At 39.6% G+C, this 14,081-nt stretch overlaps 1 protein-coding gene across 3 annotated transcripts in view; it reads left to right on the top strand.

Moving 5' to 3' along the window:
- The window catches only part of CFAP36 (cilia and flagella associated protein 36), a 354,349-nt gene that overhangs the window by 60,438 nt on the left and 279,830 nt on the right, over positions 1-14,081 (top strand). For all 3 annotated transcript variants that reach the window (XM_029593752.1, XM_029593751.1, XM_029593753.1), the window contains exon 3: positions 7,085-7,186. In XM_029593752.1, the coding sequence (XP_029449612.1) occupies positions 7,085-7,186 (102 nt within the window). The remainder of the gene's footprint in view (positions 1-7,084; positions 7,187-14,081) is intronic.

Below are 14,081 nucleotides of genomic sequence, written 5' to 3'. Positions count from 1 at the left end.
TGCTTTTTGAAAGCCAAGTTTTAGGCCTTTTTGAAAAGTTTTAATTCTTTCAATTAATCTCAGTTCAAGTGGTAATGTGTTCCACAATAATGGTCCTGCCTAAAGATAGAGCTCTCTCTCTCACTTGGGTCAACTTTGCTGTCTGACTGAGGGTATGGTTAGCAGTGCTTTATTGGCCGACTGAGATTTCTTTGTGGGACATGTAATCGTAAAGCAGTGTGTTAGCCAGTTGGCGTTTTCGTCATTAATTAATTTATGAATTGAGCAAAGTGTTTTGAATTGGTACTCTCTGTTCTATTGGGAGCCAGTGTAAATCTGCAAGTGTTTGGGTAATATGATCTCTTCTGCCTTTTCCAGTAAGTATTCTGGCAGCTGAGTTTTTTTAGTATTTGCAGTGGCCTGATTGTGGTGTATGGTAAACCTAGGAAGAGTGTGTTGCAGTAGTCCGTGCTGGCAAATATTAGTGCTTGTAGTACTGTACGAAAGTGTTCCTGGGTTAATAAGGGTTTTAGTCTTCTAATGACCATTAGTTTGGCATAGCCTTCTCTTACTTTTATTGATATGTGTTGTTTAAGGCTGATTTCGGTGTCCACAATAACTCCTAGGTTTCTAACCTTATCGTTTAACTCCACTAATTTATTAGAATTATTAAGAAGGGGATGATTAACAAAACGGAAAATGTCATAATGCCTCTGTTTTGCTCCATGGTGAGACCGCACCTTGCATACTGTGTACAGTTCTGGTCGCCGCATCTCAAAAAAGATATAGTTGTGATGAAGAAGGTACAGAGAAGGGCAACCAAAATGATAAAGGGGATGGAACAGCTCCCTTATGAGGAAAGGCTGAAGAGGTTAGGGCTGTTCAGCTTGGAGAAGAGATGGCTGAGGGGGAGATATGATAGAGGTCTTTAAAATAATGAGCGGTCTTGAATGAATAGATGTGAATCAGTTATTTACACTTTCGGATAATAGAAGGACTAGGGGGCACTCCATGAAGTTAGCAAGTAGCACATTTAAGACCAATCGGAGAAAATTCTTTTTCACTCAACACACAATTAAGCTCTGGAATTTGTTGCTAGAGGATGTGGTTAGTGCAGTTAGTGTAGCTGGGTTTAAAAAAGGTTTGGATAAGTTCTTGGAGGAGAAATCCATTAACTGCTATTAATCAAGTTGACTTAGGGAATGGTCTCTGCTATTACTGGCATCAGTAGCATGGGATCTTCTTAGTGTTTGGGTACTTGCCAGGTTCTTGTGGCCTGTTTTGCCCTCTGTTGGAAACAGGATGCTGGGCTTGATGGACCCTTGGTCTGACCCAGCAAGACAACTTCTTATGTTCTTATGACTTGTCCAAGATCATAAGGAGTGGCAGTGGTTTGTAGTCTAATGCTCTAACCACTAGGCTACTTCTACTGCTGAATTCAAATATGACAATGAAACAAGCTGATTGGCTACTGTTTCCATGTTATTTAAGTTTTAACATTTTACATCTGTCTATTGTGTAGATAGTGTGTAGATAGTTTTAATCATAAATTGCAAACTTAGGTCTTTTTGTATATTTATGGTTGCATAATATTTAATCTGTCTTGTTTATGTAACACTTTTTAAAAATTAAATTAGTAAAAGGATTATAGAAATAAAATTTGCTATGAACAAAAGGCCAAAAAGTATTATGTATTCAGTAGCTACTCAGCTCTTCTTGTCTTGCTCTTGCATTCTTTAAATGGAACATCTTTTGTCACTGTTCAGCAATAATTTGCAAGCATTGATGGGCTCCATTTTTCCTTTGCTTTACTGTCCTGGTGAAATCCCTCGCCCTGCTCATTACTCACTGTTCCACAATTTGATGGAAAAAATTTAGATGAGAGTGCAGAAAATGTATCTTTAGTGATATGTTGCAGCCAAGACTTTTGTATGCATTGAGGAGGTTATTTTTACCTTGCTTCTGAGAAAATTTGTTACCATTAACTGGAAGGTTTTCCATGCCGTTTTTTCCTTACAACACAATGCACGGCTAAATGCATTATTTCAAAGAAGTTCACTTATCTGAGGGCCAACAAAAACACCTTCCTTTATCTTAGCTTCACTTAACCTTGGAATTTTACCACCGAGGTACTTGAAGGCTGCTTTAGTTTTGTGCATGGCCTTGACAAAGCTCTTCATCAGAGCCAGCTTATTGTGTAAGGGTGGTAACAAAATCTTCCTTCATTCAACAGTCATTTCTAGTTTAATTTCAGATTCCTTCGCTTCTTAACTCACTTATCCTCTGCAATTCCCAAGTCAAACGTATAGACTGACCCAGTAGCATACCTTGAAAACTAAAGCCAAACAATTTTAATCATCATTTGTTCTCAGTGATCCAGATTTAGTAAAGTTTGACTACATTCATTTCAGAACCATTTTGGATGTAGGACAAATGCTACCGGCTCACAGGGTTCTCAAACTGCGGCTGCACTTGCGGTCCTTGCAGGTGGCCAGGTTCTGGTAGTGTGGAGTTATCTGCAGCTGTTTTGCTCCATGGTACTCATGCGGACTAAATTCCGTGAGTGAAAGTGCATTTGGGGGTCTCTTCAGATATCTCTATTGTTCGGTGTGATCCTCAATCTCAGGACTTGCTACAGGAGTCTGTTCAGGGTCAGTTTAGGTTGGTAGATGATTTCCCAGAATTTGCTTACTGGACTGACCTTGAGCCCTCAGTCTTGATCATCCTGATGAGGACATCAGCCTTCGAAGCTGGAAGGCCCATTGCAGGGCATTTGGTCAGTGGAGAAAAAGAGGTGGTCTATCAGACGCCTGGTAACCAGGGTGATTCATTTGGCTCTGTTGGACCTTGTAATCATCCTCTAAGGTCAAGCCGTCTGGGTGATGTCTGACACTGCCACAACAGTGGCTTATATGAATCAATAAGGTGGAACCAGAGATCTGCAAATGTCAGAAGAATTGATCCTGTTGATTTATTGGGTGGAGAAGAATCTGAAAAGTGATTTCCATCATGCATATTGTGGGAGTAAAAACATTCAAGCAGATGATCTATCAGAATATGGTTGATCCAGGGGCATGGTCATTATTCCTGGCAGCCTTCGAGTTGATATCAACAGGTGGGCACTTCCCTTGATGTATCTGATGGCTTCAGACAGGAATGAAAGGTGCACAGGTTTTTCATTTGAAACAGATATGGTCATCTGGTCTGAATGCCTTGGTTCAATATTGGCTGAAGGAGGCTCTGCTGTACAGTTTGTTTTTCCTCTTGTACTGTTGAAAGGGAGATTTCTTTAGTTAATAGCTTCTCACGTGATTCTGGTGGCCCTGGACAGGCCAAAGTGTCTTTCGAACGCAGATCTCATCAAGCTGTAGAATGGAGATCCGTTCTATTTTCCTAGATACAAGTATCTGATGTCATAAAATATATTAACTTGTGTTTGTTGTTCGGTGCCAACATCAGCCATGGTATAGCCCCTGTGTCACTCTGTCTCAATATAGTGTTTTTTTACAATGATTATAATTTAGTACCTACATAGCCATGTGCTGTTTAATTTTTTAAAAATACAAGCATGTGTTTTGTGTTCGGTGCCGAAATTAGCCATATTGTGTTGTCTCTTTTAATTGGTCTTTTAATAGTTTTTTAAAAGAGTTCTGAAATAAATCCCTTTTATTATACCATGTATATATATTTTTTTACTATAGGCAATCACTAATTTGTGGTTTGTGTAGTGTTTAGTATTTTTCATTTTATAAAATACTGTGAATATGATTACAATATAGCCCATGCACAGTCTTGTGCTTTTGACTTTTTAATATCTAAGCGTGTGTCTGTAGTTTGGACGCCGTAAACAGCCTACTGTGTTGGCTCTTTCAAGTTGTTCCTCTTAAAGCAATCTTTTTTAGTAGTCCCTTACAAGCACATTTTTATTATTATTATTTAGAACAATACTCTTGTCAAAGGCATTTCTCTTTTTATTTAATTAATTTTTTTATTTTTGAACTTTGGGCTCACGTTTGCAATAATAAAAAACCTGCAAATAGTCTTTACGTGTGTAACCACATATTTTATGACAGTGATGTTTTTTGATTATGATTTTAGTTATTTTTTATCAGTTATTTAATTTTTTATAATTAATTAGGCATTTTTATGTTTGTAGCACTACCAATATCAGTTTTATTTTTGGTTTTATTTTTTCAGCCACATTGCTCAAAGTACTAAACCAGTATTTCCCAGTTGAGGTTGCCTTTAATAAAAGCTGCTCTGTGAACTAACAACATAAAAGCAAGCAGCGTTTCAAAACGAGACAGGTAAACAATTAATTTTGCAGGCAGCCTTCATTTTGAATTCTTCATTTTTCAGTTAGAGTTGTTTTTAATATAACCCATTTTTTTTCTATATAGGCACTAGGTCAGCCTATATATGGTACTGTATCATTGGCCCTGCAGGCATATCCTCAGTCCTGCTTTATTCGAGTAAGCATTCCAATTTATACATTCAACTTCCTCTTCCTTTTTTTTATTTTTTATTTTTAATTTTTCACATTTTTCTGTTTTTTAACCATTACTGATTCTTTTGCATGATCAGAACACTTCCTAACACAAAGTCTACCTCTCCAGTACCACATTGTCTATGTATAAATATAGCAGTTTACAGTATGGTTTTCCATGTCTTAGTCCACATATTTTCTGCATACCATTATGTTTTTGATCACATATGTATGTTTTATTTTAAGTCCTGTATTTGTACACCTATATATGTTGTTTATTGATTTTAATTTGATGTGCAATTTGAAATGTTTTTATATTTGTTTTTAGTTGCCCCTGAGGCAGCTCTTTGTAAGAGAGCGAAACTCGGCCAGAGTCGGGCATTATTTAATAAAGGGCTTTTTCCAACAACCGATTCTCTTTGTTTCTACTGCTACTAAATAAAGCTCTGCCCCACCCAACTTTCATAGATTACCTTCTATTTACCTCTTGGGCAGTCTGTGGCTGGAGATCTCTGGGACCGTCTTGAGGGAAAGGCTTGCTTTCTTGGTCCTGGTACTGGCTTGGCTGAAGAGGCATCTCTAAGCTCTTGGCTTTCTGGCTTTATGACAGGTGGCCAGATATCAGGTGGGGCTTTCCTTTCTTCAGTCTCACCGGACACCCCTGATCATCTATCTCTTCGACACAGGGAGGAGTAGGGTTGATGCTTCTACGTTGTTAGGTGTTGACTGTCTTTTCTTGGGTTTTTTTCCCTCCTGTTTCTTTCTCCTCTAACAGTCAGCTGATGAATATGCAAAAGGTTCATACATAATCATGTTGTGGGCAGATGGTGTCTCCACATTTCAGATTGCTGACCTCCAATTTTCCATGGGGGGGAGGTCAATGCTCCTGCTGCTTGCCAACTTGACCAGGTCCAGTCACATCTTCACCAGTGCTGCTTTGCCATGTCAGCAATTATCTTTGATTGCTGCCCCTTCTCTCCCATCGGGAGGTCACTGCTCCTATCTCATGAACTGTCTAGGAATAGACTATTTTCTGCTCTGGGGGATTAAGCTGTTTTTGAGTTTCTGACCTGGCTGTCCAGGGCTACTTACTTTTTATTTAGAAAGAAGCTTCTAACAGGCTGATCTGATAAGCTGGATAGCATTGTTGTTCAGGTCAGAGTTCCTTATCTTGTTTTTCTCTGCTGAGACATTCATGTCAGCATCCATCTTTTAAAGTCTGTGTCCCTCTGAGGTCAGTATTCATAGAAGGTAGAATTCATATTTTGTTTCATAGAGTGGTAGAGCATCTGGTAACTCTCTTACAGAAGTACCCTTTGAAGATATCTGCAAAGCTGTGACATGATCTTCAATGTACACATTCATATCCCAATACTATAACATCTCAGTGTCTGATAGTAGGTTTGGACAAGCAGTTTTGTGAAATCTGTTCTCGCTATAAGCCACTTTCCACAGTGGAGTCCAGTTTGCTTAATAAGTAATTATTCCGCTGCAACCCTCAACTTGGGACTCCCCACATGTGCTAATTCAGCCTGCTTATCGAGGGAAAAAGCATGTTGCTTCGCCTCAACTGTGTTTTCTGTAGAGAACAGGATGATTTAGCCATAGAATACCCACCTACCTCCCTGGAGAGTTGACTTCACAGGTATTTAACTCTGATACTGACTGAAAAGGCTCATGAGTGAATGCCTGCGCAGGAACTCCCGCACATGCTTAGTAGAACTGAAAGCTCTTCAGTTTGTAGAGACAAGTTCATGCATCCTCCTATTTATGAAAACCACAATTTACATTAAGCAGACATTTTTTTTTCTTCTGTTATATTAAGAATATGGTTTGTATTTCTGCTATTCAAGGATCCTGGTAGGCATTTGGCCTGTTTCTCTCCAACTGTATTATGAAGTTAGTGCCATTGATAACAAAGTCTTCCCAGCAGTCAGAGTTTTCTGTTATGGGATCTTTTGATAGTGCTTTTACTTTTATGTATTAGCATAGGTGAATTTTCAAAGGAGTTAGGCATGTAAATGTAAATTTTTGAAAGCCATTTACCTGCGTTAAATGCACTTTACACGGGTAAAACTTATTAACAATTCAATGGCATATATTGTAGCAGTTTTCAAAAACCTACTTACATGGGTGAAGTGCTTTCCCTAACTTGTGTATATCTGAATTTGATCTTTTCCTCTACAATTTTCTTGATGAAACTTTTAATTTAATTAAATTTTACTATTTTTAAGATTTATTTTCCTGTTTTAATCAGTTATATATCAGTCTTTTAGTTTGTTATTTAACAGTTATTATGTATGTACTTTTGTAAACCGCTCCAAACTTTGGATGGCGCGGGATATAAATACTTTTAAATAAAATAAATAAAATTTGTAAAACCCAGTTTTAAGCATGTTAATGCTTTTGGAAATCAGGCCCTACATGTATTTCTTCGACTTTGTTACTACTTCAGATGCTTTCTTTGGCATATCTTTTGGATGTAATGCCACAAAAAACATTTAGTAAGGGTGACATATTTGGGGGAGGTGGGTGTCTTTTCTACACACTATCTTTTTAGCAATATACATTTTTTAAAAAAGTATGAAGAATACAAACACCAAATATTTTTTCTTGTAGGTAGAAAAGCTTCTAGAAGGTTATCTTCAAGATATTGGAATTACTGAAGAACAGTTTCAGGACGCATGTAAATCCCCTTTTGCAGAGTCCCATTCGCTTCAGGTATGTTTAACTTTTGCTGTCCTGTTTAACGTTTGCTGTCCTGTTGTGTTGACAAAGCAAATGAGAAAAGACATAGAATTTCTGTAGTTAGCATTTCATTATCACAGTATTTTAATTATGAACATTTGCATATGCCATTATCAGCATTTTTTCATAGAAATTCAGTCCTGCAATAACTGAACATTATGGCAATGTTTTCCAATCAGTGAGTAAAAACCAGGCACAGCCAAATAAAAACAATGACACTAATTTATTTTAAAGTGTATTCCTGAAATTGAATCTTTTCAGAAACTTTCATATTTAGTGGTATTGCATTAGAATTAACATTATAACATGCTAATATCTTTTCTAAAAATGTCATTCCCGTTTCATTGGTTCTCTTCTAACTTTATATACTTAGATGTTGCTATTTTCAATAATTTTTCACAGATATGTACCTTTAATAATAGACCCCTGCTAGGCAAGATCAAGAAGGATCCTTGAAGATAACGCCTATTATCAGTTTGTTGGTTAGAATGACTAAATTGTGTAAAGATGATTGTCCTCTCAAAGGTACTTTTATTATTGCATAAGCTTTTGTGTGAAGTACCAAATTAATTTTGCTGCATTCTGTTGGGGCATTACGTACATTGTTGTATACAGTAAGTCTAGACTGCCGATTTCATGTTTCCAACACAGTGAAAAGTCTTGCTGTCTCTCTTTACCAAATTTTAGATTTTATAAAGCATCTCAATTGACAGCACTAGATTGCTATGGAAGAAAAAACTTTCTAAACCACATATTTTTTGTGTGTTTATGTTCAACAGTTGTGTCTGCTCTCAAACTTAGGGGTAACCCATTTATTGCACTTTCTCTGGGGGTCTGGCTGAAAACAATCAGAAATGAAAATTGACCCTACATTTTAAGTATTCTGATGTTGTAAATTATGCATATGCTTTAGCATACATGGACCTTGTAGCTAATTTTCAAAGTGAAATTATATGGATAGTTTTACTTTGAAATTAGACAGAAGATATGTGTGTGTACAAAGTGGCTGCATACATGTTCACCTGCTACTTCTGCAGGCGGCTGAATTTGGGATAAGAGAGTGTATGTCATTTTGAAACTCAAATCTATGTGAATTTTTTTTTTTCTCCTGAACTAAACATACCCTTGGGAACATCTCTTTTTAATCCTGCTAAAAGTATGCACAGCGTATCTGATTTTCAGTTGTCTATATAAGTCATCAAATGTGTGCGTAAGTGGGCCTGCAGAGATTTTATAAACTGTGTTTTTGTATCCAGAAACAATGTACATATGTTTGGTATGTAGGAAAATATATACATTTTCTACATGTTTTATAAAATTACATGCATATATTTTATGCATGTAATAATTGTAACGTGTGTGTAATATCCCAGAATTCTTCTAGGAGGCATAAATTTTATAAATAATGTGCATATTCCATTTCTGAAAAAACGTATTTGTTCGCATAACTGCAGTCACCAGTTCACGGACATCTCTATCATTTTCTGTCAATAAGCAGGGCTGAATTAGCCATAACATGTGGGTGATGTCATCCAGATGTCTCATAACTAGTAGAACCTTTTGCTCTACTGATCATGTGTGGAAATTCCCACTTGGGTGCCACATCATGAGCCCCTTCAGTCTTTTTTCATCTGAGCAATAGTGTGGACTTGTACTTCTACCTCTTTCTGTTTTCTTAAGAAATTTTCACAACTTATCTTTAGTTACCTTGTTGCCTCAGTAGCCCCAAACAGTATTTTTCAGTGCTACCATTTTCATCTGAATGTCTTCCAAGAACAAAGCCACAATAAGTGGGTGTAACGACTGAGTTTGTGGCAGGAACGTGTCCATTATAGATGAACATGAACTTTTCTGCTGTTGCCTGGGTCCAGACCATGACTAAGCCAATTATTACGATTGTGGACGGATTTTCCAATGAACACAAAGATCCAAGGCCTAGAAATTAGATGAATTGCGTAAGTCTCATAGAAACCACAGTTGGTGGTCTTCCTAAAGTGCAGCCTTGTCTACCTCACTGGGAATAGAGTTGAGCACTAGCTACTCTAAAATATCTTATCACTGGAACAGGCCCAATCCTCAGGATTGAGCAAACATAGCCACCAAGTGTCAAAGAAAAGGAGGCACCACTCTGCAGAACCACTGGAGCATTGAGCACTAAGAAGAGCAAAGGCTTGAGTGCATTGGCACTGTCTATGAACAAGGCTTCATCGGCGCTGTCAGCAATCAGAGCCCCATCGACACACAAGTCTTCATTGGTGCCATCCAAGCACAAAGCTGCATCAGCCCTGTTGAAGCATAGACCCTGTTGCCATCAATGCAAAAGTCATCAGCACCATCATCTTAAAAATCTTTTCATTAAGTCCTGGAGCACTGATATTTGATACTTTTGCCTATTAAACCATTGGAAGCATCCATGCATCATACTGCAGCTCTTCCTGTTCAACTAGGAATAGGAAAACTCTTCACAAGAGCAGAAAGGGATATGGTTCCCCTTCCACCACCAATTACTAGAACACTCGCCAACAAAATTGTTGTCACAGGGACTGTGTCTAGAAACACCAGATCCTGTTTGCTCTCTGGTGGCTCTTATTTCAAATAGTCTTCTAGTTCAAATTCTGAAAAGCCCAGAAGACGTTCAAAATTCCATTCTAGTATGAGAAGATGATGTTCCACCATCCACCCCAGGTCAGAGGGCATGTCAACTACTTGACAAAGTAGTGGAGTTAGTGAAAGATTTTTTAAATCTCATTAGTACCTAAGGATAAGGAGAGTACTATACAACCTTTCCTTTTCAAGCTGTCATCTTTACTTCCACAAGAGGGACTCTCAGAAACCCCAGTTCATGAGGATTCCCATCAGAACCTCCATAAGATGCTTCTATCCCATGGCATTCTAGCCACTCTGAGGATGTGCAACAGGAACTCTCTCCTCCGAGGTGACCGAGACTCCTCCTCAATCACCAACTTTATCATTGAAGTACTGGATCATTGTTCTGTCACCTCTAGGCTATGAAAAGAGATCAGTAATTCTCTCCTACCTCCCTCCAGAATACTAGTCTTCCCTGGAAGACCTTTTCTACTCCAGCTTTCTGGACACTTTAGGAAAAGCTCTTGGAGTTAATGTTCGTAAGGGCAAAGAACCTCATACAGATGTCTTGAGTCTTCTTCAGGTTCTGGAAGCTCCAGCAGACCCAGCAGTTATACCGGTTCATCATATCCTGCAAGATTTACAAATGAGAATGTGGGAAAATCTCATTTCCTGTGCCCCAGTAGCAAAGAGACAACCAAGTACAGAGTTAAAAAAAAATGCCTAGAATATTATATTTACCCTGTCCAATCAGTAATGGCAGAATCAGCTCTCAAAGTAGTGAAGAAAACAGGAATATATTTGAATATGCCTTCAGGACAATTTTGGCAAAAAAATGCTTCAAAATTCCATGCTCATCAACTTTTTTGTTTCAATCAAGTTATTTTTAATTATTTTACCTAACTATTTTTGCATTCAGTTTAATATTATTTATTTGTTTTTAATGTGTATTTTAGTTAATGTAGTTTTTTGTTATTTTATTGTATATGTCATTTTTGTTCATCACCTAGACCTTTTTGTGATTAGGCGATTTATATGTTTTGTTTTGTTTTTTGCTATCATCAACATTTATTAAATTCAAGCCACAGCACTTATAAATGAAAGTACTAACATCAATTGCTCTCCAAATATTATCCATTAGATTCCAATCTAAGGAATGAGAGAATTAAAGACCAGGAAGACAAAAGTGATTTATACATTTTAATAAATCTAAATCTAATCTAAATCTACATGGGCCTGTACCAATATGACTGTATTAAAAAATTGAAATCATTTCTTCCAGCCGATGATGGTGGAATTGCATACCCTTGGCCATTATTGGATGCCGAAGAATGTATATGCCATCTTCTTCATTCTGTCTATGAGATATTTGAGAGCTAGTGCCCTACATGAGGATGTCCATGAAAAGTTGGTAAATGTACCCTGCGATAGGAGTATACTACCGTACACCTGACCAAAATGATGAGACAGAAAGTGAAATGGTAAGAGAAATTAGGGAAGCGAGCCAAATTCGTAGTGCAGTTATTATCCCAGGACAAGCAGGATGCTAGTCCTCACATATGGGTGACGTCATTCACGGAGCCCTTAAGCGGGAAAAACTTCTGGCAAGTTTCTAGAAGCTTTTAACTGGCTGCCTGAGGCTACTGAGCATGCCCGGCATACCATGATATTCCCCTGCCACAGGGGTCTCACTTCAGTCTTATTTTTTCCATGCTGCTAACGGCATCGCGGTTTACATAGGAGCCCTGTGAGTTACCTCACAACTACAAAAAATTATAAGAATTTTCGCCCTTTACGGGTCTCACTTGTTTTGTCACCGGCTGGTGACAAAACCATATGTTTTTTCGCTAGAAAAAAACTTAATTTTCATCGACGGATGTCGACAGAAAAGACTTCGGGCTTCAAAAAGTGCCCGGCCTGCAACCGAACGATGTCCATCACGGACCCGCATGTTGAATGCGTTCGTTGCCTAGGGGGAGAACATGACATTGCCGCCTGTTCACAATGCCAGGAGATGACGGTGAAAGGCAGGAAACTCCGCCAAGAAAAAATGGCGCAAATCTTCCAAATTCAGACAGCGCCATCGCCGATGACTTCAACAAAATCGTCACCAGTAGGCCTCACAAAAAAGATCTTGATAAAGAAAAGGATTCCGGAGGGTTCCGGGATGCCTCCTCTCCAACACCCTCCGCGTCATCGACAAGGTCGGTATCTGAACCGTGTACCAAACATAAGCACCGACGGCACCGTTCCATTCCTCCGTTGCCACCGCCGGGGGAGCCGGTCCCTAAGAAACAAAAACTTATATCGACCTCCGTAATATCCGGACAGGAATCGATACCATCGACATCGGTTACAGATTTAACTGCGTTAATAACACGGATAGTCACAGATGCTCTCAAAGATAAACTACCGGCGTCATCGCCGATGCCGACCACCGGGTCGATGCCGACCTCCGGGTCGATGCCGACTGTACAGTCGATGCCGACCGCCGAGTCGATGCCGACAACCGTGTCGATGCCGATACTGTCTGCAGTGTCGATGCCGACAACCCTGTCGATGCCGATGCCCACTGCAGTATCGATGCTGGGAGAGTTGCCGATACTTCCAACTTCGTTACCGGCTACTCAGCCGATGCCGGCAACCCCATCAACGCCGATGACTGCAGTAACTTCATCGATGCCTTACACTACCTCTTCGATGACAGTACCATACACATGGCAAGACTCATCGATGACATCGATACTTACAAAAAGTTCGATGACCACGATAACCTCTAGACCTATTTCATCGATGGTCCCAATCTCCATGTTCACTTTTCATACTTCATCAATGCCAACTCCTGCACCATCGATGTCCTTGTACACTCTAGCTCCAACTAGAGCACCTATACAAAACAAACCAACTGCACCAAAAAAGGCATCAGGAAAATTGAAACACACTTCCATTCCTGCTCCAGACACTTCCACCTCTGAAGCAAGACTACATAGCATCCTTACTAAAAGGTACCAAGACCTATTAGCATCCTTGCCTATAGCACCTGGTCAGGAAGAGGAAGAACTAGAAGTTGAGGATGAAGATAGTACACCAGACCCTCAAGATCCCCTACAGGGACCTTCAGGAGTTCCCCTATATAAAACACTGGAAACTCCTCAATACCAACATACGTCAGACACATGGTCAGACACAGGATCAGAGCATTCCTCAGAGGATTTTTTATCTGAGAATACTCCGCCTCAGGCTAAAAAGCAGTCTCCTCCAGAGGACCTTTCATTTTCCTCTTTTATTCAGGAAATGTCTGAGTCCATACCCTTCCAACTCCAAGCTGAAAAGGATGAGAGGCAACAAACCCTCGAAATACTGCAATTTGTGAATCCTCCTAAGCACAATTTAGCCATTCCAGTGCATGAAGTACGTTTACAACTTCAGCAAAGAATATGGGAACACCCTTGCACAACCCCTGGAGTAAACAGGAGAGTAGACTCTACTTATCTTGTACAAGCAGCCCCAGGTTTTGAAAAACCTCAACTCCCTCACAACTCCTTAGTAGTAGAATCTGCGCAGAAAAAATCCCGCAGATCTAGAACACATGCTTCCATCCCTCCAGGAAAAGATAGCAGGTTTCTCGATTTAATGGGAAGAAAAATCTACCAGGGAGCCATGCTTAACTCCAAGATTGCTGCATATCAGCTTTATATGACGCAGCACCAGAGAAACCTCTGGAAGCAAATAGAAGAGTTTTTACCATCCCTGCCTCAACAACAACAGGAAGCAGCACAGCAAATTGTGCAAAAAGGCCTAGATGCAGGAAAGCACGAGGTAAGGGCAGCCTATGATGCTTTCGAAACATCATCAAGAACAGCTGCATCTGGCATCAGTGCAAGAAGGTGGGCCTGGCTAAAGGCTTCAGATTTACGCCCGGAGGTACAAGATAAGTTAGTTGACCTACCTTGTCAGGGAGACAACTTATTTGGCACAAAAGTGCAAGATGCCGTTGCCCAGCTCAGAGATCATTCTGAAACCTTAAAGCAACTGTCAACCTTACCTCATGACACTGCGACTCATACAAATCGCAGATCACAACGCAGGGAGCCCAAACGTCCCTTCTACCGACCAAGGAGGTACTATCCTCAGACCTCTAGGTCAAGACCTCCAAGGGCTCAACAACGACCTCAACAAAGGCAACAGCGAGCTGTGAGACCACAGCCGCCTCCTCAGACAGGTTCCACCTCCGGTTTTTGAAACACATCCCAGAGTTCAGAGCCAACTACCAAATCCTTAT

This window comes from Rhinatrema bivittatum, chromosome 3 (assembly GCF_901001135.1).
Source record: "Rhinatrema bivittatum chromosome 3, aRhiBiv1.1, whole genome shotgun sequence".
Taxonomy (NCBI): domain Eukaryota; kingdom Metazoa; phylum Chordata; class Amphibia; order Gymnophiona; family Rhinatrematidae; genus Rhinatrema; species Rhinatrema bivittatum.
Note: the sequence above shows the minus strand (reverse complement) of the source record. Positions and strands in the feature narration are given on the sequence as shown.